The sequence below is a fragment of the Lissotriton helveticus genome, chromosome 5_1 (assembly GCF_964261635.1).
Source record: "Lissotriton helveticus chromosome 5_1, aLisHel1.1, whole genome shotgun sequence".
Classification (NCBI taxonomy): domain Eukaryota; kingdom Metazoa; phylum Chordata; class Amphibia; order Caudata; family Salamandridae; genus Lissotriton; species Lissotriton helveticus.
Window position 1 is genome coordinate 226,955,595 of NC_136065.1, and position 22,834 is coordinate 226,978,428.

General features: G+C 45.7%; 1 protein-coding gene across 1 annotated transcript in view; it reads left to right on the forward strand.

Moving 5' to 3' along the window:
- Window positions 1–22,834, forward strand: part of LOC144753068 (uncharacterized) — a 172,238-nt gene that overhangs the window by 67,956 nt on the left and 81,448 nt on the right. Inside the window, exons 3-5 of the mRNA XM_078640858.1 lie at window positions 8,614–8,845; window positions 18,801–18,895; window positions 22,296–22,492. Coding sequence (XP_078496984.1) covers window positions 8,614–8,845; window positions 18,801–18,895; window positions 22,296–22,492 — 524 coding nt within the window. The remainder of the gene's footprint in view (window positions 1–8,613; window positions 8,846–18,800; window positions 18,896–22,295; window positions 22,493–22,834) is intronic.

Here is a 22,834-nt window from a genome sequence, read left to right on the forward strand (position 1 = left end):
GAAACTCGAGTTCACACACTACTGAACGCGCACTCTTAAGTGCATCAGCAGTGCACTGTGAATCGGAGCGTTTCACAGGCCTGTCACAGATAAGAAATGCTATCAAAACGAAATCCTACAAAACAATATACTACTGGCCGGCAGCAATTCATACCCAGACAACGTCGGGACGGGCTGCTATACATATATATACACACACGCACACGCACACGCACACGCACACACACACACACACACACACACATATACACACACATATATAAATATATATGTTTTCCTGTCTTCTACAAGGATTCTTTCACAGAACTGCTGTCAAAAATCAGGATCCCAAATCACGTTTGAACCCCATAAATCTTAAAAACAGTCTTTTCACACTTTCTTGACTCATCCATTACTCTTCTCAACCAGTCCTGACACAGTCCCAGACATCTTCAAGGAGGTGTTAGTGGCCCCACTTCAAACGAAATTTGGGGAGGACACATTTATCTTGAAAAACTATTGACCAATTTCCTTGCTGCCATACCTAGCAAAGGTGCTTGAAGCACAAGTTACACAACCCCTATCAGGTAGGATTACGGCCTGCCCATTCAACTGAAGCTGTCATTGTCTCAGTTGTGGAGGACATGTGGGAGGAGGCCGACAGAGGTACACCCAGGTGCTGGTCTTTTTAGAACTCTTCGCAGCCTTCAACACAGTCGACCATGAGCTCCTGGCTGGCAGGGTTGAGGTGGTGGGCCTCCGGGATTTAGCGCGGGTAAGGATTATATCCATTTTTAAAGGATTTGTGGCAATCTGTCCAGTTATTTCCTTTTAAATCTCCCAAAGTCCAGTTATTCTGTGGAGTTCCTCAGGGGTCTTCCCTGTTCCCTCATCTCTTTAATCTGTATATTCGTCCCCTAGTGCACTCTCTTAAAGATATATATAATTTTTCCTGCTCTGATGAAGTGGTATTACACAGACCAAAGACGAAACACGTGTTAGCTGTGAGTTTCCTACGGCCAAAGTAAATAGTAGTAGGAACAGAGGGCGAGCCTGTCTGGCTCTCCGCTGTACTGGCTATGGCTCTGACACAACTCAGGTCAATGAGTTTGCCTGTAGTATGCCAGACGTCTCCATGCTCAAGTCAGCAGCAATCAGTCTTACTAGTTACCTCTAGAAGGAGAACCTCCCGCTCCCTCACCTTTTGTATTTTTGAGTGACGGGCCGCATATGATCACTGTAGATTATCAAGCACAATGTGGGAGTTTGATTAAACCATGATAGCCATTTTGGCTTCTGTAGCCATAACCCCCCTTAGAAGGTAAAGGTTAAACCCTATAAAAGAAGAGGGTTCAAACTCGATGAGCAGATCAGATCATGTTGGGCTGCATTGCATTATCATGGACAGACAGTTGAGATGGAGCTCTGAAAGCACTTCACTTCTGTAGCATTAGCACTGGAAAATATCGTACTTTTTGACTTTGGCACCACTCAGTCTGAAATTCATTAGCATTTGTAAGCATTTGTTAGTTTTTATTTTTCTGTGCAATACAATCAATATTGGAGTCTAAAGAGGTTTCCTACTGTATGGTATTTACGTCTTTTAAACAGCATTTATTTGAGTGCTATTTAGGGTGTTGTAAGTGTCCTATTGTACAAGCATCTCTTTGTAAACCTGTTGAGACTTTCTTTTCAAGAACTCCCAGGCATTTTTAGCATAAATCATTCTTGCAGCCTTACATAGCTACATTAATTATTCTTGACTTACCACTTTAAATTACATTTTTATAGACAGCTCTCAACCCACTTCTCATGGATGGTTGAACAAGCTAGAATAATCTAACACCATTGGCCTTATTCCGATGCCGGGCGGAAGGCCATCCAACAGCTCATCCTTGGCAGTCTGCCCGACTTCTGAAGCTTCAGTCCGACCACCGTATTATGTTACAGGTGGTCGAACCTATGCCTTCGGGGGGAATCCGCTCTGCCTCCGACAGGCTCAAGGAGCACGCGAAGGGAGCAGGCAGATTACAATCCCCAAAATGGAAGCAGTGCCTACTTAGGCACTACCATGGGAATTACGATGCACCGTTCTGACAGCCTGTTCATGTCGGTTCTTCCGCCTTGAAAAGGCTGGCGGAAAGAGTGTGTTGGGGCCCCTTGTCCCCCGTGGGCCTCAGCTAACGCCAAGGGGGGCAGTGGGGGGGTCACCTGTAGTGTCTCTGTAAACGTCCATGCACTGTCTGTCAGGCAATAGGAAAAATACACTTTCCCACCGCCGTTAAGCTGGTCACATTGTAATTTGGGAGCAGGACCACTGACTTCTTTGTAGTGTCCTAGTATGGGCCTACAATACAAGGACACAGGACACATGCGTTGCTGTTGGTGGTTAGTCACATACTGACCACGCCCAGAGCCCTGGGCTATTTATTCACTAAGTAGCGTCTCCACGCTTACGTCTGGGGGATACCAAAACCCCTGCACGTCCCAGGGGGAAACATTCAGGAGATAGTGGGAGGGGGCGTGTGCTGCAGTGGTACACCCCACTGGCAGCAACACTACATTCCTCCTTTACCTATGGATGAAAAACAGAAGGAAACAAAACATTCAGATGCTCAAAGTTTATCCGGTCAGCGACCGTGCTGTGGTATGGGGATAACAGCATCCATACGATAGTTCACCAACTGTCTCTGGTTCAGTCTCTGCTTAACTGGCAACATGCTATAACATTTCAAACACCAAAACAGAACAGTCTTACTTTATTTCTCGGCGGGGTCAGCCATCTCGATCACCTCAGCGCCAACACTGTGCCACGAAGTCGCGATATCTCTGGGAAGGCTTTGGGCACGGACGCAGGCTGTATCTTGTTTGGCTTCGGCTTTCTCCTGTGACTGCAGGTGATTCTTCCGAGTCTCTGGCTTCGTGGGCAGTGGAGTCCTCCACGGGTCTCTGCGTGACATGGACGCTCGGGGCAGTGTCCTCCGCTTGGCTTGCTGCAGCGTCGGTTCCCACGGAGCTTGAGGGCCGATAAGGAGGGGCCGGGTACCACTCTTCCTGGTCACAGTCTATGCTTTCCTCAGGCACTTGCTTGAAAAATGAGACATTTCTAGTGACGGATTCGCCGTTTCTGGTAGCTGTAACCATGGTTCCATTTACCTCCGTCACAGTCCATGAGTCTAGTTCAAAGGGCATGCGGAACTTCCCCCCGGGGTGACGGTCTTTCACCAGAACCTTATCCCCGACTTGTATTGGACTGTCCGTTGCTCGCCTTCGTCGGGACGCTTCTTGATTGGTTTTGGTGCGCTGTTCCATGGACCGGTTCTTCGGGTGAGGGGCGAGCTCCCACGCGGGGTGGTGCGGGATGGTGTCCACCACGACTCTATTGAAGGAGAGTCGGCTTGGAGAGACTCCTGTAGTGCAATGTGGGGTCAAACGGTACTCTCTGAGGAACTGGTAGATGGCTAGCTCCAGGCATTGGCCGTCGGCGACCGCAATTTGTATTGTCTTGTTCAAAGTCCTCATTAGGCGTTCGACCTCCCCATTAGCCTGAGGCCACCGGGGCGTGATCCGTCTGTGTTTGATACCTTGGCCTTGGAGATAGTCCGTGAATTCGCTGCCGTTAAAGGGGGGTCCGTTGTCGGTGCGGATTTCTTTCATGAGCCCGTGGGTGGCTAGTATCTTTTCGAATTTCGGTATCACTTCCCACGTTGCAGTTGACGACACAATCTCTACCTCCGGGTATCGGGAGAAGTCATCCACCACTACGAGCATGTACTTGCCCCCAGGGAGGCTACCGAAATCCGCACTCGCTCGCACCCACGGGGATGTGGGGCCTTCCTCGGTCACTATTGGCGCCGGAGGGTTCGGGAGGCTCGTCGCTAGACACACTGGACATCTGTGGATCACTTCTTCCACAGCTTTGTCGAGCCCCGGAAACCACACCTTGCTTCGGAGCCTGTTTTTGGATTTGACGATTCCTTGGTGCGATCCGTGTGCTAGGACCGCGGCTTGTTGGGTCAGGCTGCTGGGCAGCACCAGGCGAGGGCCTCTCAGGAGGCATCCTTCGGCGGATACGGACAGTTCGTGTCGGACTTGATACAGGGCCTTCAAGATGGTTTGAGCATCCGATGTGCGGAAGGATGCCGGGCTCTGGAGCGCCTTCCAGTCTCCGCTCTCTATGGCATGGATCGCGATCTGGAGGCAGTCATCGTCCTTGGTGGCTCTTGACACCTCGTCCAGAGACATGGGACGTGGTCTTGACCTTTCGACGATCAGTCGGACGTACTCCTCAGTGTCTGCTGCTTCTGCTGCCTCCACATCAGAAACAGGTCGGGCGTGCCTTGACAAGTAGTCTGCAGGAATGCGCGAGCTTGGCCGGTACTCCACTGTAAATTGGAACTCCTGCAACTGCAGCACCCACTTCTCGATCCTTGGGGGAGGGCGAGAGGAAGAGCCTTGGAAGAGGGGTATTAGAGGCTTGTGATCAGTAACCACTGAAAAGGGATGTCCATAGAGGTAGATGTGGAAGTGGCGGCACCCCCACAGAATTGCAATGGCCTCCCGCTCTATCTGGGAGTAGCGTTGTTCGGTGGGTGTGAGGGTGCGGCTGGCGTACGCAACGGGGGCCCACTCCCCGCATGGTTGACGCTGTGATAGGACGGCGCCCAGACCAGTGGGGCTGGCATCCACAAGCAGTTGTGATTCGTTTTGGGGGTTGAAATACACCAGCGTCGTGTCGGCTGAGAGGGCCGCCTTCGTGTTCACAAACGACTCCTGTTGGTCCGGACCCCACGTCCAGGTGGCGTTGGATTTTGTGAGATCGCGGAGTGGTCCAGTTAAGTCGGATAGGTCCTTTATGAAACGCCCGCAGTAGGTCACCATGCCCAAAAAACTGCGGACTGCGGTTACTGAGGTGGGTGCGGGCGCGTTGTGGATGTCCTGGACTTTCTCTGGGTCCGGGCCTACTCCTTGATCGGAGAATTTGTATCCGAAGAAGCTTATGTCTTTTCGCAGGAACTCGCATTTGTCTTTGTGAAGAGTCAGTCCTCTCTCCTTTAGGCGGTCGAATACTGCGTGGACGCGCCGGATGTGTTCATCCAAAGTCGGGGCATGCACCAGGATATCGTCACTCACGTTTAGTACCCCGTCGAGACCTTGAAGGACGTTGTGAATAATGTTCTGAAACACTTCGGCGGCGCTTGATATGCCGAAATTGAGTCTCGTGTACCTCCACAGGCCAGCATGTGTGGAGAACGTCGTGATTGGGCGCGAGTCTGGGTGAAGCGGGATCTGATGGTATCCTGATCTCAGGTCCATTTTGGAGAACCACTTGGACCCCGCGAGCTCCCCGATGGTGTCATCAATAGTCGGCGTCAGATGACGTTCCCTCTTAATGGCCAGGTTGGGAAGTCGCATATCCACACATATCCTTACCGCATCGGGCTGCTTCGGTTTTTTCGCCACCACGATGGGGGACACCCACGGGGTGGGCCCGGTCACTCGTTCGATGATCCCTGCTTGTTCTAGCATTCGCAGCTCGGCTTCTACCTTGGGCCGGAGGTGGAACGCGATCCGCCTGTGTCGGAGAGCTACAGGGGCCACTGATTGGTCAATGTGAAGCTGGACGGGGGGCCCTCGGAGACATCCGATGCCCTCAAACAGCGAGGAGTGTTCAGTGACCAGATGATCCAGGCTTTGAGCTTGTACTGTAAGGGCAAAGTGTATGAGTCCGAGTTCACGTGCCGTCTTGCAGCCAAGGAGGAACCCTGACCCTTCTTGGGACACATAGACCTTCGTCTGCAGTTGCCTGGCGTCATGGGATATGGTTGTTCTGAATACTCCGCACAGGCGTAGAGGGCGCCGAGTCCCGTAGGCGAACACCTGCACTCTGGTGGGGTGAAGAGCGGGAGCGTCCACCAGGTCCCGGTACACACTAGCCGCCATGAGGTTTATCGTCGCTCCGGTGTCGATGAGGGCTCTGATTGCCTGGTCATGGACTTGGACAGTGCACATCGGTTCGGATGATGATGCGGCAGTCAGGGTGTTGAGCATGCGCACCACGTGGGCAGACGCGGCATCTTCGTCGTCGTCGTCCATGTCGCTGCCGGGTGACGTGTCTGGAAGTGGCGCCACCTGTCGCGCCCTCCTGGGTGGGCCGCTGAGTTTCTTCCGTTGAGACGACAAACAGACACTTGCAAAATGGTTGGCTTTGCCGCACGCACTGCAGATTTTACCTTGAGCTGGGCAGGCTCCTTTGTGCGGAGTGGCACCACCACACCACATGCAGGTCCGATCACGGGTGGACTGGGAGTGATGGGGCTGAGCGGTCTTCTGAGGCCTCGGCCGGCCATCTGGGCGTTGTGCCTTGACTGCGCACACTGGCTCCGACTTGATTTTGACGGCGGGATCTGGCTCCATGTGGGCCGCTCGGGCTTTGGAGAGCTCTTTGGACCGTCCTAAAGTGAGGATGTCGCGCATGGGCATGGCGTCCGTTTCGAGTACTCTCTCCCTCAGCTTCAGAGAGGCGCACCCTTGAATGAATTGGGCGCGAATTTCGTCTTCCGCGTCCGGGAGTGTACACGTGCTCGCCAATTTCTTAAGACGCGCGTAGAACACATCGACAGACTCCTCAGGGAGTTGGCGCGCTTGTCGGAGCAGGAAGCGTTCGTAGTCTGCGCTGGTGAAGGGTTCGAAATATCTTGTAATAGCGTCACGCAGGGTGGCGTACGTGTGGGGCGGGTCGCCTTCCGTGATGTCTTTGGAGATGTCGTGGATTGCTTCCCCTCCCAGGTGTAGGAGCATTGCTTGGCGTCTTCCCACTGCGATATCAGCTGCAATAAAGTAGGTCTCAAGACGTTCCACCCACTTCTTCCACCGAAATGCTTGGGAGGGCGGCGTACCGGTGACGGAAAATGGCTCCAGGGGGGGCACATTGGCCATGTTGGCGGCAGGAAAGCTAGGCGGGGCACTCCCACAGTACTGGCGGGCAGAGGCAGGACTCTTCGGGCCACCCAGGCACAGCAGGAAGGAGCAGGCACCCCTGGGGCACAGGCGGGCCCTTTTCCGCCAGAAGCGTGAGGAACGGCAGCCTCAAAGGTCCGATGACACGCGAGATGCGTGAGGGTGCGCCGCCAGTGTCCACTGCGCATGCGCGGGACCGCTGGGGCGATGTGCGGGCCCGGCGGTGAAAGATGCGTAGTGCGCGGGCCCAGGGAAACAGAAGCGAGACCGAGGCAGGGCGCAGGGGTAGTCGTGTGGAGCGGGCAGGCAGCGGCCTGTACCTTGAAGTGAAAGGAGGCGGAGGCCACGTGGAGTCACCGGAAGGCAGCGCAGGCAGCCGCAGGCAGGCAGGACGTCTTCTGGGGTGGCGAGGCGGCGCTGGACTCCCCACCGCCGAGGTAGAGGCGGGCCAGGTGAGGGCAGGAAACGTCGTCGAGGCTGCGGGCGGCCTCGGAAGGCAGGGAGGTGCACCACCAGCAAGGAGGCGCGCTGCGGGGCAGCGAGGTGGACGTGGGTGACCGGCAGGGTCACGGAGCGGCAGGGCACGCTGTGGGTAGGGGATAGACCCCCTCGTCGCCAATATAGTGTCCTAGTATGGGCCTACAATACAAGGACACAGGACACATGCGTTGCTGTTGGTGGTTAGTCACATACTGACCACGCCCAGGGCCCTGGGCTATTTATTCACTAAGTAGCGTCTCCACGCTTACGTCTGGGGGATACCAAAACCCCTGCACGTCCCAGGGGGAAACATTCAGGAGAAAGTGGGAGGGGGCGTGTGCTGCAGTGGTACACCCCACTGGCAGCAACACTACATCCTTGTCGTGCGGTCCCGTTTCTGAGAAGATGCCAGTCGGATGCTCGTTTGACCGGCATCGTAATGAGACCCTATGTGGTCTCATGAAAAACTTAATTGAGCTGTCAAAGATGTGCAGGTAAATGGATCTAGGGTTTCCGTATTTTGAGTCTTTTATGTGATAATAATGAATGATGATTACTCTCCCTTAACCCCTTCCATGCTGATGACGAGCTCAGCTCGTCATCAGTCACGGTGCTCGTGTGCTGATGATGAGCTGAGCTCGTCATGACCTCGCCCGTTCCGTGGAACGCTTGCACGCTGGGCTGATTCCCCTGCTGTGCTGAGCGTTCTAAGGAACGGGCGTGGCCGTGACAAGCTCAGCTCGTCATCAGCACACGAGCACCATGGCTGATGACGAGCTCAGCTCGTTATCAGCACCGGGGTGCTGTGCGCGCTCCCCGCCCCCCAGCACAGCGGGGGAATTACCCCCGCTGCGAAGGGGTTAAATGGTCCTAGCGATCAAATGCATATCACTTTTGCATGTTCCTAAAGATGATGTGTAATAAAGATGGGCTTTGACTTTCTACCTCTTAAGACAAAGCTCTTAGTTGATTGTTGTGGTGGACATTAGCTTTGTTTTTAAAAAAAGTACCTGTTATTGGATGATCAGAAAATGCTCCTGGGAGTGAATGGCTATGCTTTACCTTTACCTAGTGATGTTTATGCCCTTGACATGGTTCATGGCAATGAGTAAGATTAAATGATTTATGTAATGAAGACAATTTACTATGTGATTTAAGAGCATTTCAAAGTATAGTTCACTCATTCCTTCCTAGGCGGAGACGAGCATGGGCCAGCAGTTGCTTCTGAAAGATCCCAAAGGAGACGAGATCATTGAGAACATCACACTCTTGCTTGACTCTTCCAATGGATGGACAGCCAGCAATGCGGCCTTGGTGCTGGCACGACTCTCAATGTGCCAAGAGGGGTGTGAAAAGCTCTTGGAACACACCACCTCTGAGCTGACGTTGAGAAAGCTGATTATGAGTTTGCAGGTGGATGAAGCCGGTGAGTAAGTTAACCATAAAACCCTGTGGTCAAGAGAATTCAAAGGACAGAGTGGTTTGCATCGAGGAGTCACTTTGGAAAAAAAGCTGAAGCAAAAGCTTGTCCAAGTCAAGTGTATTTTGTAACTTGAATCCCAGTGTCTGCCATAAAGCTTTACACACACAAAAAACATAAAGACAGATCAAGCGTGAAGCAGGTAGAAACAGACAGCTAGATTCATGAAAGGAAATCCGGCTCGCAAAGGGCCAGATTCTGAGAATCTGGCCCTTTGCGAGCGCAATTTTTGCATGTGGGATTCATCATCCCAAATGCAAAAAACGCTAATTGCATAATCGCATATTTGCGAGGAATTGCATTTAAGGAATCTCTATTTGAGATTCCTTAAATGCAATTCATTAACCATTTTTTATTTGCGAATTCGCTATTTCTGGCCGCTATTTACCACGAAGTCTGACTTCGTGGTAAATAGCGAAAACTTTTTCTAAGTGGTATGTTACACATGTGTGTGCGCAACATCAGGCTACATTTACATTTCAGGGGTGCTACAGGGTGTCCTTTGGACACCCCTGGCACCCTTGAAATCGCATCCTTATTTGCGATTAGCAAATTGCTAATCGCAAATAAGGAATGACTCCCCATTCATTCCTATGTGCCTTTGGGCCCATAGGAATGAATGGGGAGTCATTCCTTATTTGCGATTAGCAATTTGCTAATCGCAAATAAGGAAGCTGTAGAAATCGCAATTAAAATTGCGATTTCTACATGAATCCCGTTTTGCAAGTCCTTAATAGCGATTCCTTAATAATCGCTATTAAGGACTCGAAAAACCGGACAATGATGAATCTAGGGGAGAATGTCGTAAAGAGCGTTGCAAAAGAAGAGCAAATGGGTATCGGATTAGTGGATGTGGCAGTGAAATCTAGTGAGAGACAGATGAGGATGTTGCAGAAGGGGTCCAGGCAAATATGGAGGAGTATGGCATACTAAGTAGTGATAAAAACTAAAGGTAGAGCATGTGGAGGGCATAGGGTGGGCACATGGAAAAAGGAAAAGCGGGGATAAGTGATAAGAGTGAGTGATTGCACAAAAAAAACTCTGGAATGACACTGAGTTAGCAATAGGTACATGGAAACGAAATAGAGAAAACACAGCTCAAGGTTAAGTGCAAAAGAAGTATATTGTTCTGATTATTACATAGCGAATAAGGGCGGGGGGACTTCACTGTATGTGAAACACAAGAATGTCTAACTAGTCTCGTAATTACAACTAAGTGCAGATAGTTTTCATCCTAGGTGACTCTATTCAGCATCTGGCTCTGCTGTGTAAGTACAATATGAAAGTTACCTGCAAGACTGCTCCGTTGTAACTTCTAAAGCAGAACTTTGCTGTTTTTTTACATTAATCAGCATTCAAGAATAATCAGGGTTTGACTCTCTGGCCTGAGTTTGCCTTAATTTATAAGCATAAGATGGAAGACAGTTGACTGTCTGAAGACGTCATTGGAGTACACTGATGCTTGTACGGATGTATGACATTACAACGCATGCTTTTACCACGCATGCCTTTACAACGCAGTTTTTACAACACATGCTGTTACAACCTATAGCGCTTAGGGGTGCTGGATAGTGAATAGTTTAATTTACTATTCCAACTCCAGTCCCCGTGGATAGTAGGGAAGGTGTTGGATAGTAAATTAAATCTATTCCCTATCCTAGAGCGCCCCCCAGTGCAATGCGTTGTAATGACATGCGTTGTAATAGTTGGTTCGTAAAGGCACTGCGTGGTAAAAGTTGCGTTGTAAAGAATGTTTCTCACTTCTACCACCATCATTTGTGCTTTGACTCCTTTTTTAGGTCACAGCTACACAGCTCACGCACTGTGTTGCGAGATGTATTGTTTACAATTCAGTGGGCTTACAACATGCCCACAGGATACCATTAGTTGTTTTCGTGCTCACTGTCACTTGCAATCTTTCGATTGCTTATCTCCCGTAGACTTCCCTTCCTTCTTTGTGTTAGCTCCTCCCTGGAGCAAGGACCAAGTACGTGTCTTCTTCCTCATTCATTTCAAATGCATTATTTGTTTAATTTTATGTGCATTTTGGTATTATCCCTCGCATGCAATGCGGCTTCCCTACTTTTAACACAGGTATTCAGCTTCTTATTTCTGATGTTTTCTCCCTATCTGCTGTCTCTTTGGATGCATTAGTTATTTACGGCACTCTACACTACTCCACTCTAGGTCCCTCCACTCCACTGTCCACCACTCTACACCAACCCACTCTATGCCACTCTACTCTAAGCCACTCCACTCTACACTATGCCACTCTACTCTACACCACTCCACTTTACTCTATGCCACTCCACTTTGTTGCCTCAGGTTCCTGGACCTTCGACAGGGAGCTTCTGTCAGATACAACCTATTTGGATCATTTGTATGAATGGATTAGACATTTTCTGTTAATTGATAGAGTGATTGCCCTGACTGGTCTGATGTGGGATGCCCTAAAGGCAGTAATTAGGGGGGACACGCTTAGCTTTAGTCTGTATCAACAGAAGTTATAGCAGACCGCGATGCTGGGTCATTATAATAAGCTATCCCTAACCTAAGAGAAATTAAAATCAAAGATCACCCAGCATTTTAGCAGGGAGGTGGCTGTTAAATTTCACCAATATAGACCGGAATGCTATGAATATGGGGAGACCACCGGGAGACTATTACCAAAGTGGATTAGGCAGACGGAAGTGGATAATAGGATACCTGCTATCATAGATCAGGAAGGGAGGGTGTTTGAATCCTCATCTGATATTGTAAGGGGTTTCAGGGACTTTTATGAAGCCCTATATATGGGATAACTGAAATCCCAACGGATGGGTATGAGGATTTTTTTATGGAATTGGACAGGGTCAGAATAAATGAGGAGGACCAGGATACCCTGGATGCTGAAATAACATTAAACAAGATTTCTGAGGTGACAAATTCGTTAGCCACAGGGAAAGCCACTGGGCCTGATAATCTTCTGCTAGAATTCTTTTAAGCTTTTTTTGGAGAACTCTGATATGTTACAGACTTTCCTGCAGGCACAAGCGGGATCAATCCCACCTTCATGGGAAACAACTAATATAATTGTTTGTAAGAAAAAAGGTAAATCATCTTTGCTCCCCGGATCGTATAGACAGATTTTTTTAGTACATTGTGATGGGAAAATGTATGCCAAAATATTGGCAAATTGGCTGGAGATGGTTATCTCGCCATTACTGTCACTCCGGCAGCACAGTTTTATTCCGAGGCATGGTACAGTTGACCCCATTAGACACGGCTATTGACTGTGTGTCATGGGAACTTTTGTGGAAAGGTTTGGTAGAAGCTTTATCAAGGTCATTAATGCCCTGTATAAGACCGTGAGGGCTACATTACAAATAAGGAGGTTGGAGGCAGAGTGTACACAGATATCAAGCAGTATGAGGGCTGCCCATGCTCACCTCTATTATTCTCATTATATATAGATACCTTCATAGCAAAGCTTGAGAATAACCCACATATTTAACTGGCTATTGTTAATCAAGTAGAGTGAAAAGTGCTCACTTGTGCAGACGATATCGCTGTGGTTTCTACAGATCCCTCTGCGGTGCTCCCTGAAATTGAAGATCTAGCTTGACAAATTGGGGCATGTTCTGGATATAGACTGAATGAGGGTAAAACCCAGGTGTTATGCACCGAGGGACCAGGATTCGGAGACCAACGAGTGTTGGTTGAAGAAGTGTACCTAGGAGTTAGAATGACAGCAGCTCTGGATAGATTGGTAGAACTGAATATAGCACCTTTATTATATAATAAACCATCTCTCGTTATTTGGAAGAAGTAATGCATTGAAAATTACTATTCTACCAAAGGTACTATATATTTTTAGAACTATCCCTATGGAAGTCAGTAAATATTGGCTGTCTAACTTAGAGAGTGCATATTCTAGCTTTTTGTGGGGGTATCGGAGACCAAGGAGGGCGGCTGAATACAAAATTTTGCAGCGGCTGCGAGGCGGATGGTTGGTCCCTAATTTTACTTTTTATTATTGGGCTTGTATGTTGCAACATTTGCGAATTGTAATTACAGGGGGTTTAGGTGGAATAAATTTGGCAGAAGCTTCAACAATCTATGAGATGATCTTGGGAGCCGAAGCTAGGGGATATCTTGATAAAAAAGTAGAACCAAGCTATTATAAGAAAAGCAGGTTTAGGACTATAAGAGCAGCATATAAGGTCTGGAGCCAGATTGAGCGGCGATCGATACTTAAGCTACATTTTTATACACTTATGTCAGCATCATCAATTTCTCCACCTGTTTTTCAGGATCAATTATAGACAGATGAGTGCAGAAGGGACTCACAATATTAGGAGATATTAGGAGATCTATACTGTGATGGTCAAACTTCGCTCCTTCACTGAGCCTATGATTTGCTGGTACAAGGCCTACAAGACGATTTGGAAATGCAAAGCTATGTGGGAGACTAGGTTTGGCACAAAGGAGTTCTGTCTCCAGGAGTCATTGGATTATGCAATAAGGTGTTATTAACGGCAGACTTAAGAAGCCTACACTTTAAGGCAGTATTCAATCTATACCACACCCCGGCCAAGGTGGCTAAGTGAGGTGGTATATTTTGTGGCAAGCCCAATAGGTGTGGTTCGGAGCAGGACAACATTATTCACATATTGTTCTCAAGCCCCAAATTAGAACCATTGATACAGGACATTGGGAGGTTTTTGGGGCTCAATTATTGATGGGCAGGTTCGGATTACCCTGTATTGATGATCTTGGGTGTGATTGACAGCTCGGAAGACAATGAGGTATTAAGAAGAGAAACATATTTATTATTTATTGCTATGGCGTTCGTCTGCTTGTGCATTGCATCAGAATGGTTAAATTCTGACACCCCCCGACATCAATGCAGAGATCAAGATAGTTAGCAGTTTACAATATGGAAATTAATCTATATAAATGCAAAAGGAAAAAGAAACAGCGGTGGGGGGCCAGAATCAGGGCCGCAGTTACCAACTGGATGGAAGGGCCAATGCAGCAGGAATGAATTGTGGATGAAGGCAATAAAGGTAGCAAACCATATGCTAGCCCTAGCCTTCATAGTGATAGGAATAGGAGGGGTTTGTCCCCAGTGTATTTCTTAGTGGGCATATGCTTTTGTCAACTTTGTTTTAATTTTGCTATCTCTGCTGATAATGTTTACTGAATGCTGCTGCTTTTTTTGATGAATGTTATGCTGTTAGTAAGCACTGGTACTTAATGGCAATGCTGCTAATTATGCAGCTGTTTATACGCACATCAGAATGGCCTTGTATTTGCACTCTATGGATCAGTGGACTGAGGGGGTATAAATATGTTGCCTCTATTGAAATATATCAATGCTATCATATATTTGCACTCGTTGTTTTAAGGGCTTCCCTCCTTTGAAATATCATCACTCTTGGTTTTAGAATAAGCATCTGCACTTTAAAAGTTAATATGGGAAGGATTATTTTAGTGTTATCGATATTACAACTATCAATTGCTAACCATTTATTATGTATTTTTTAAAACATGCCCTGGGATATTGTTCCCAAACCTAGTAGGGCCTACTTTTCTGATGCTTGTATGGATTTTGTAAATGAATTATTTTCTATTGCCCTGTGAATGTCTGCTGTGTAAAATGATGTAACAGTTGGGTAAATATCAATGAAGATATTTGATGAAATATCAAAAAGGGACACCTTCCTGCACATAAACAATACTTCCCCTCAACGCAGGCACCTTTGCACCATGATGCAAGGGAGCCTGCGTTGGCACTAGGATGCTAAATTTAGCACAGGGAGAAACGCAGGCCTGCACCGTATTCTTGTAAATACAGTGCAGCCCTGCATTTCAGGGTGGCAGAGTGTGGCAGTAAGCCAAGGATGCTAATGCCACACTCCGCCACTTCTTTTGGAAATATGCCTCTTAGTTCTGCCACTACATCCCATTGGTTTCAAATTAATATTTTACTTTTTATTTTCATATTTTTTTATATAGTGAAGCTGTAAAAGTCACAAATGAGAATACTCAAATTTCAATTTTTTCAATTTCATAAGTCTTTATTTCGATTTTTTTTAAATCATAAAAGAAATTTACAACAACAAAACTTATTCAAAAATTTGGAATTTAAAATTGACCTCCATTAGCAGCTAATAACGACCACTATACGCCTCATCAATTGTTTGGCCATTCATTAAGAATTGAACATATAAATTACATACATGTAAACAAATATTAATTAAATCAGATTAAAAACATAAATATACAATTCATTTCATTATACAGATATTATTTTAAAAACCATTTCTGTTGTTATAAAATTGTAAAACTATACATTTATCATTAAACACATTCTATAATCTCAGGTGACATGAGCCCATGAAAAAAAAACATTAGAAAGACCACTAAATGTCACTGTAGGCTCATTTTACGAGCGCGGATGATCCACATCCAGTGGAGGAACTTAGCCACCGCTATAACCACAGCCTGGGAATTGTCAGTTCGGAGGATCCTGACGGACTCACAACCTGTTTTGAGACCTAACTGAACACAAATGGGTTTTAGCCAGGATATCCTAGGGACCTTATATTCATGGCAGGCAAAAAGTATATGCCCAATGCCATCCCGCTGGGCGGGACAGAAGGGGCAGTCAGCGCCTTGTCCCCCGCGCCACCTCGCAGTGTGGGCATTGAGTGGTAACGTCCCCACCCTGAACTGATGGTATTTCTTCCTGTCCCCCGGGATAGTAATCCAGTCCCAATAACCCTCTAGGGCTGGAGAGTGTTTCAGTCCTAGGAATTCCGCCGTAAATGATGGTTCAATACAACGGCCAAATCTTTTTACCTCAAGCGTGTTCCAGTACAGGTCTCTAAATATTTTTCTAGATGGAAAGGAATTCCCTGTTGGGTCATCCCACAATGGGGATTGGCCCATGGCCATATATGTTGCTTTAATCTCCCTCAACCATAATATTTTGTGAGCCTTATCGGCATCTCTAACCTCGAGAAAGGCTCGAGCATACTGGGAGAGTTCTGGGGTAACCCATAATCTCCTCCAGTAGGCAGCTGATCTATATCTGGGCATATCTTCGAGGCAATGAGATCCCAGGTCGTAGCGGAGAGGAATCAGCTGGGTAGAAACCGGGAGGCCTGTAATATTGCGCAGGAATTTGTTTTGCGCACCCGTCAGCTTCTTTAGGTTACTAAGTCCCCACAATTCCGCCCCATAGAGGACTGCCGCTCCAACTTTGGCATCATAGATCTTTAAAACCGGGGTAATTGGCCTAGTATGTGACAAATAAAATTCCTTGGTAAGTGCTCCCGTCAGTTGTGCGTGCTTCGTGACCAGCTGGTTAGTGTGATGTCTCCAGTCTAATTTGGATGATAGGGTGATACCCAAATAGGTGAATACTTGGGTCTGTTCCAGTTAAACACCATCCATAACCACCTTCCCTCTAATGTATTTATTTTTATGTGAGAATACTCATTAACCATGCAATCATCATAAGCATGTAAAGCAGAATCTGCTTGATTTGCAATATGATCACCAAAACGCAAATGACATCCCTCAAACGTGACACATATTCAGAATGTATTACACACGTGTGGTATAGAGCCAGTATTAGACAACAGGGGATGCTGAACCCTTGGGAAGTCATCGGCTTCCGATCTCAAAACCACACAGCATCATTGAGAATAGCATTTTGAAATCAGTAGCCACTGGCAGACCGTAGCAGACCTCAAGGTTAAAGCCAGTGGCACAAAAGGCATCCCCCCCCGCCCCCCCCTCCCTCCCCCGGGTATAATATGGGTAATGTGTCACAAGAGCATCCCTCCTTATTTCCACAGACACCTCTATGAAAATTACCCACATCCGAAGTTACAATTCATGGGGACTGACAGCACATGGAAAACAAGATCAGAGGCAAAATGCAGTTGGGAACACATAGGCCCAGGTTGAGGTAGAGGGTCACAAACTGAACTCCTAGAATCATCAAGAGTTTAATGATAATGTAAAACAATGTGCTGTAGTGAAGAAAATAAAGTATTTGGGAAAATCCTTAGATTGCCAGTTATGAATCACACCATATAGCTGTACATTTATTAAAATAATCACATAGATATCCACAACATGTTCCTTCTTTGAATAAAAAGTTCCTAGGAAGCTTAGTAAACAGTATCTTGTGGGTGCAACAATAAAGCGTCTGGCCCCACTAAGGGTCCACTTACAGCTAAACCTACCTGTATTGTTGCCAAGCCTAGTGTTCTGTGGGGCCAAGTTGCAGGCCATCCCATTAAGTAGGCAACATCTTGGGGGTCTATAGCGTGTGCTATTGTATCTCATGATCACTCTATATCACTGGGGCCCAAGTTCTTTGCTTCATATGGTTAAAAAAAAGTGGAGTTGGACACTGTGGTACTCCTACCTGTACCAAAACTCCCAGAATAAACATTGTAATTGTAATTGTAATTACGTTAATACAGCGACTACCCCTGACTAAGCGTCAAAGTGCTTTTTGGCGAGTAGGACATTACTCCAGAAACCATAATAAGATTAGTGGTGAATTAGTATAGGGAAATATGAAATTAATTTGAGCGGTAAACATGTGAGTGTTAGTTGGGTTGTAAAGGATAGAGGAGGAATAGAAGAAGGGTTTAGAAAGTGTTTATTTGGAGATCATAGCAGTAGGAGGAGGTATGGGATGAGTAAAGGAGAGATTGAGGTGTCCATGAAACGCCTGTATGTTACATAAAAAGCAGACATGGATGTATACCAACATAAATGCCTTAATAGAGTATGTGGGTGTCAGGCATATGGCCTAGAATCCAGCCCAACGAAATGACTGCTAATGCCTACAAATGTGTGCTCGATCTCCATTATTTATATTAAGTCCCATGTATTAGCTACGTTCACTCTAATAAGGCAATAATGCAGAGAAGAGGAACTTTCTGCTCTTCAGTCTACATGTTACAATCACAGCAGCAAGGTACAAAGGCCTTGTTCTGATTCTACTTTGTAGGAAGCAGGGACAATAACGTTGCCTGCTTTCAATAAACTAGTGCGAAAGAAACATTGTTAGCCTTCTAGAGCAGCACCATAAGAGCCGATGCTCCATATGGACTCATTAGGAACTAAGGTATAAAGATTTGCCAGAATCTGTGAGGAATGGAAGGAATGGACCAGCTGCTATGGGGAAATGATGAATGGCCGAATCCTTACTGCAACCCCCACAGAGACTTAAGGTTTGTGGGAAAACGTACGTCTTGGCATTATAAAGTTTAGCTACAAAATACAATCAAATAATTAGGTGGCTGTTAACATTCTTTGTAAATTGGGATGGGTTTAGATAGGGGTTAAACTAATAGTGTAGGGATGTGTGAAGAAATAGGCTCATTTATTGCATTTGCTCTGATCTTCCAATGAATGCTTAGTTTTTCATAGTTATCTTTTTGATTCATATGATTTGTAGAAGAATACTGCATAGTAAATAAATATACATAGTAAAATACCAATTCTTGTGTGTGTCCGCTTTTTTCTGGGATCAAGCGCAGGGCTCCATAAGTGATACCTCATGCAGATAAGATTCATATATTTCCTTTTGGGGCTAAGGGGATCTGCCTGTTGTGCCCCCCAAATAAGGGGCACATACCAATTGCAGAACCACAAAGTAACAGTGTTTTCCTGTATATATGTGTATTTGGTGTGCCTTGAGGGTACTTTTTTAAAAATGTATTAATGGTGTATGTCAGAGTGAAGAATCATTTTGTGGTACATTGCTGCCCAGCATAAGGCATCTTGTGAGAACTCCCAATGAGAAGCATGTGGTTGGAATGAAGGGATGATGCCCCTGCTGTGATGGAGATCACCCGGTTATGCAATGATTGTCCTTTATCTGCAGGTTGTGGGATGAATGCTGCTTTCGCCATTGGACGTCTTTGTGGGACAGATTCTGGCCTCAAGAAAGTACTGTCCCTCCCTGAAGCTGAAAATATGGTGAGATAAGTCAGGAGCGTGTGAAGTATCCAATGCTTGTTTTCTCTTTTTTAAGTTCCTGTAGTGCACAAAGTCAAAAGGTTGGCACCCTTTTGTGCCAAATGTTCCAGGGAAGTTATTTCTACTCAGTGTGCTTCCTATAACACAGTGACCATTTCTGAGATACTTTTATTGTAGATGTTGGCTATTCTTGTGGTCACCTTCGAAGAATATTAGCTGTTTGTTTGATAAACATTTGTTGAATTAGGCATGTTCCTAGTGATTGCGGTTGACTGTTGCTTGGGTGTAAAGGGGTCAATCAAAGATGGCCACATTGTAGCATGTGAGTATATCTACTAATATGCGCGTAACTCCCACCAATCTACGCCACTAGGATGCATTGCTCCAGACCGCCATAAATTCTGCATGGAAGGTGATTTGGCAGCAGTGGTGTAGCCAGTGCACCATGGGCCCTAAGTCAAGCAAGGAAATTCAGCCTCACCCTTAGTTTTGTAGTTAAGAAACAGACACTAATTGGAGTGAAGTGGTCCCCTCGCACCACCGGGCCCTGGGGCCACACCTGCTGCACTATTGATAGATCCTGTGATTTGGCATGCCATATTATGATCCCCTTGACGAAGCCCTGTAAAGACGAGCAGTGTTCCCTCTACCCCAGTCTCTTACCTGACCTGAAAAGTGGATTAATAAGGGTGCTGATCTTGTTGGTGCATACCATCTTATTATCCTGACAAACAACCATTAAGGGCAGGTGAGCAATGTCTTTTCTGCCATTCCTATTGCCCCTTCTCAATCAGGGAGCCCTTTTAAAGGGACTAATAATAATGAAAAACAAAACAGCTAGAAGACAGTCAACATAGGACAGGAGGTATAATGGGAGAGAATGGGCTTTATTGACCTTGCTGCAGAGGCAAAGGACCTGTAATAATATTAGCCAGTGTGATGGCTGCTTCAGGAGGTGCAGACTGACCTCCTTGAGAGTGAAAACTGGAAGGAGGCAAAGGAAGAGGAAGTAATGTTGCTTAGGATTGCTTATTATGAAAATATGATACAGAACAATTAGTATACATACATGTTGTACATCTTAGCAACAATGCATAATTCATTCTTAAATTAAAAAGATGTTTTGACCAACTTTAACTGAAGTAGCCTAAGAATTCAGATTGATCTGTCATAAATTCCCCGATATAAGTGTTTGCACCCATTAAATAATAAGCCCCCAAATCTCGATTAGAGTTTTTCTGTATAATGGCCATTTCTAGACCGCACACACCTAAAAATCGAGACCACCATTCACGAGCGCTAGGCGAATTGTTGTTGACCCACAATCTAGCAGTATAGATTGCTGTTATCGTATAGCTGATACCGCTGCTGCAAATAGGATGCCCTGGCATTTAAGTGAAATATCTGTAGAAAAAACAAATAATATTAACTTAATAGATTCCTGGAGCGGAATGTTAATAAGCTTGCTCATTTTTCAGGCGATCAGAGTCATATTGTCTTGAGTTTCAACATATTGAATGAAAATAGGAATTGTATTGGCATCTAGAGAAGAACAGCAAAAACATTATGAACTTCGACTAAGGCTCGAAGAATAAAGCCTTTAAGATGTACTATAGACATCTTGTGTGAATTTATAGTGAGGAGTCTTAAGGGAGTAAGACATTACGAGATTATTGTCCTAATGTGAGGCTTTAAAGAATTTCATACTTTGTGACACCTTCTTAGGCATTTTCCGACCATCTATTTTACATATAATGCATAGTATCCGGCAGTTTCTCCAGAAATATATGGTAGGATCTGCCAATAACACCTTTGCTAGTTATTGTACTGAGAAGATTTAAGTACCTAAATGTCTCAAGGTTTAAATTTAAACGCAGAGTATTTCTATAGGACTCACACATCTGTAAATGTTTGAAGAATCATGTTATTGGAATTAAGAGGAGATTTAAAGCCCCTTGCGCCACTTTTGCGTCACTGTTAACATGGGAAAAGTGACGCAAAAGTGGTGCAAGGGGGCTTGTAAATCGGCCACTGAATATTTAGCAGCGTGGAAAGCAAAGGAATGAAAGTTAGGGCTGTCATTGTGGTGGCCAATATATTGGAGGTCTGATCCAGACCATTAATGAATAAAAGTATCGTGTGAAAAATATGAAAGTGAGGTATTAACTCCTAAAGCAGCATATTTGGTGTGTTTCGGAATCTCGAGGCATTGTGTGATTGAAGATGAGCGTAAATGGCGATAGGTTTAAAACATGTGCTTTAAAAATATTAAGGAAGGAAAAAAAGCACGTAAAAGGAGATAGATCATTATAGTAAGCCCTGGCCCCTAACAGCCACTTTGTTGTAGTAAGGGCCAATAATTGCGTGAGTCTATAGAAGAATGTATAGCAGTAATAACATTTAAAACAAGGAGCTGAAGTTGGAGAAAGCTAATAGCTCTGCAGGGCTTTTTATATTAATATATGGAACAAGAGACGTGAGTTGACTTTAAAAAAAAAAAATAAAGCACACAAGCAGCGGTAAAACATTTAGGCAATGTAACATTTTAATGACATTGAATCTTCCAAACCTTTCTCACAGAAGACTATTCAATTTTTGCAAGGGCCTTAGAGTTGAAATAAACAAAACATCAAGTTTTAGCTTAAACATATCTATTTTGGAATGATATTTTTACACCTAAGTAGGTAGCATTAGAGGTGGACCAAAGGTCCAGGCTCAACAAATTGTGGTTAGCAAAATTTGGGTTTTATTTTTGTTTAAATTATACTTTTTCAAATCGTCTTGCCTGATATTCACTGGTGGGGAGAGCAGTAGATGGGTTATTGTTAAAGAATGCAATGTCATCTACATAAGCAATTAGGTTAAGGTCAGCTTTATTCGTACCCAAATCTAGAATATCTGAATTCACTTGTACATGTTACAAATGCTACCTTGGATTGCCACATATTAAGATTAGATGTAAAAATTTGTAAACTTCTTGGATCAAACTCTTGACAGTGCTACATATCTTCAATTGATATTATGTGCTTTGTGAACTTCTGTCATGCCACATGAGTAGCCAACAGGCCCCAGTTCTGTATAAAAACTATACAATAACCTGTAAGGATATGTATGATGTGTAAGTAGTGTAGATCTGTCTAACAGGGATAACCACAGCACTTTTTAACATTCAAATATTCGGCAATAGCACCCTCCTGCAGTTTTGCTTTTTTAGGTCTCGCACCTGGCGACACAGCGCAAAGCGCTGTCGCCAGCGAGATCTATTGTCAGCGACTTGCCTCTCATGCGGTACAGACCGGGGCACGCGCAGGCGATTGTTGATTTTGTAATTGTTTTGAGCTACAGCTTCCTTTGAGAGAAGTCCCCTTTTTAACTGTGCATCGCCTCTTTTGTTGTTAAGATTGTTGCTCTGGAGTTAATGATGGCTAAAGGGGATGCTGGAGGGAGTCGGAACGCCTGCTTTGCGCTTAGCTGCCTCGCAGCAGACAGAGACGGCCACAATCACATCCTGAAGAGTCCAGCCTACAGCTGGGTCATCGATACGCTTTGTCGGCTTCTACAGTCTGAGGAGCAGGAGTCCTCCTGGTTTGCTGCAATGTATGTAACTTTTCTCACTCTTCAATGCAGTTTTCATTCCCTGCAGCGATACAGACCTCTTGTCTTGTCAAAGATTACTTGCTTGGCCACGGCTCTTAAATGTTTTGTGCGGCCTTGTAAAACTTGAGTTTCCATTGTTTTCTATTCTCGACTCTAGCACTAAACATAATAAATATATTGTAATCAACTGCCTTATCTGTAGTGCCTTTGTATTAATTTAGACATAGTTCTGTGGGAATTGACAGATAATTTTAGGATGGTGCTGCACAATTGCTATTTAGCCAATGATCATATCTAGTTTGTTGATAACCAAAACACTGAGGAATGTTCTGTGGTTCCAGT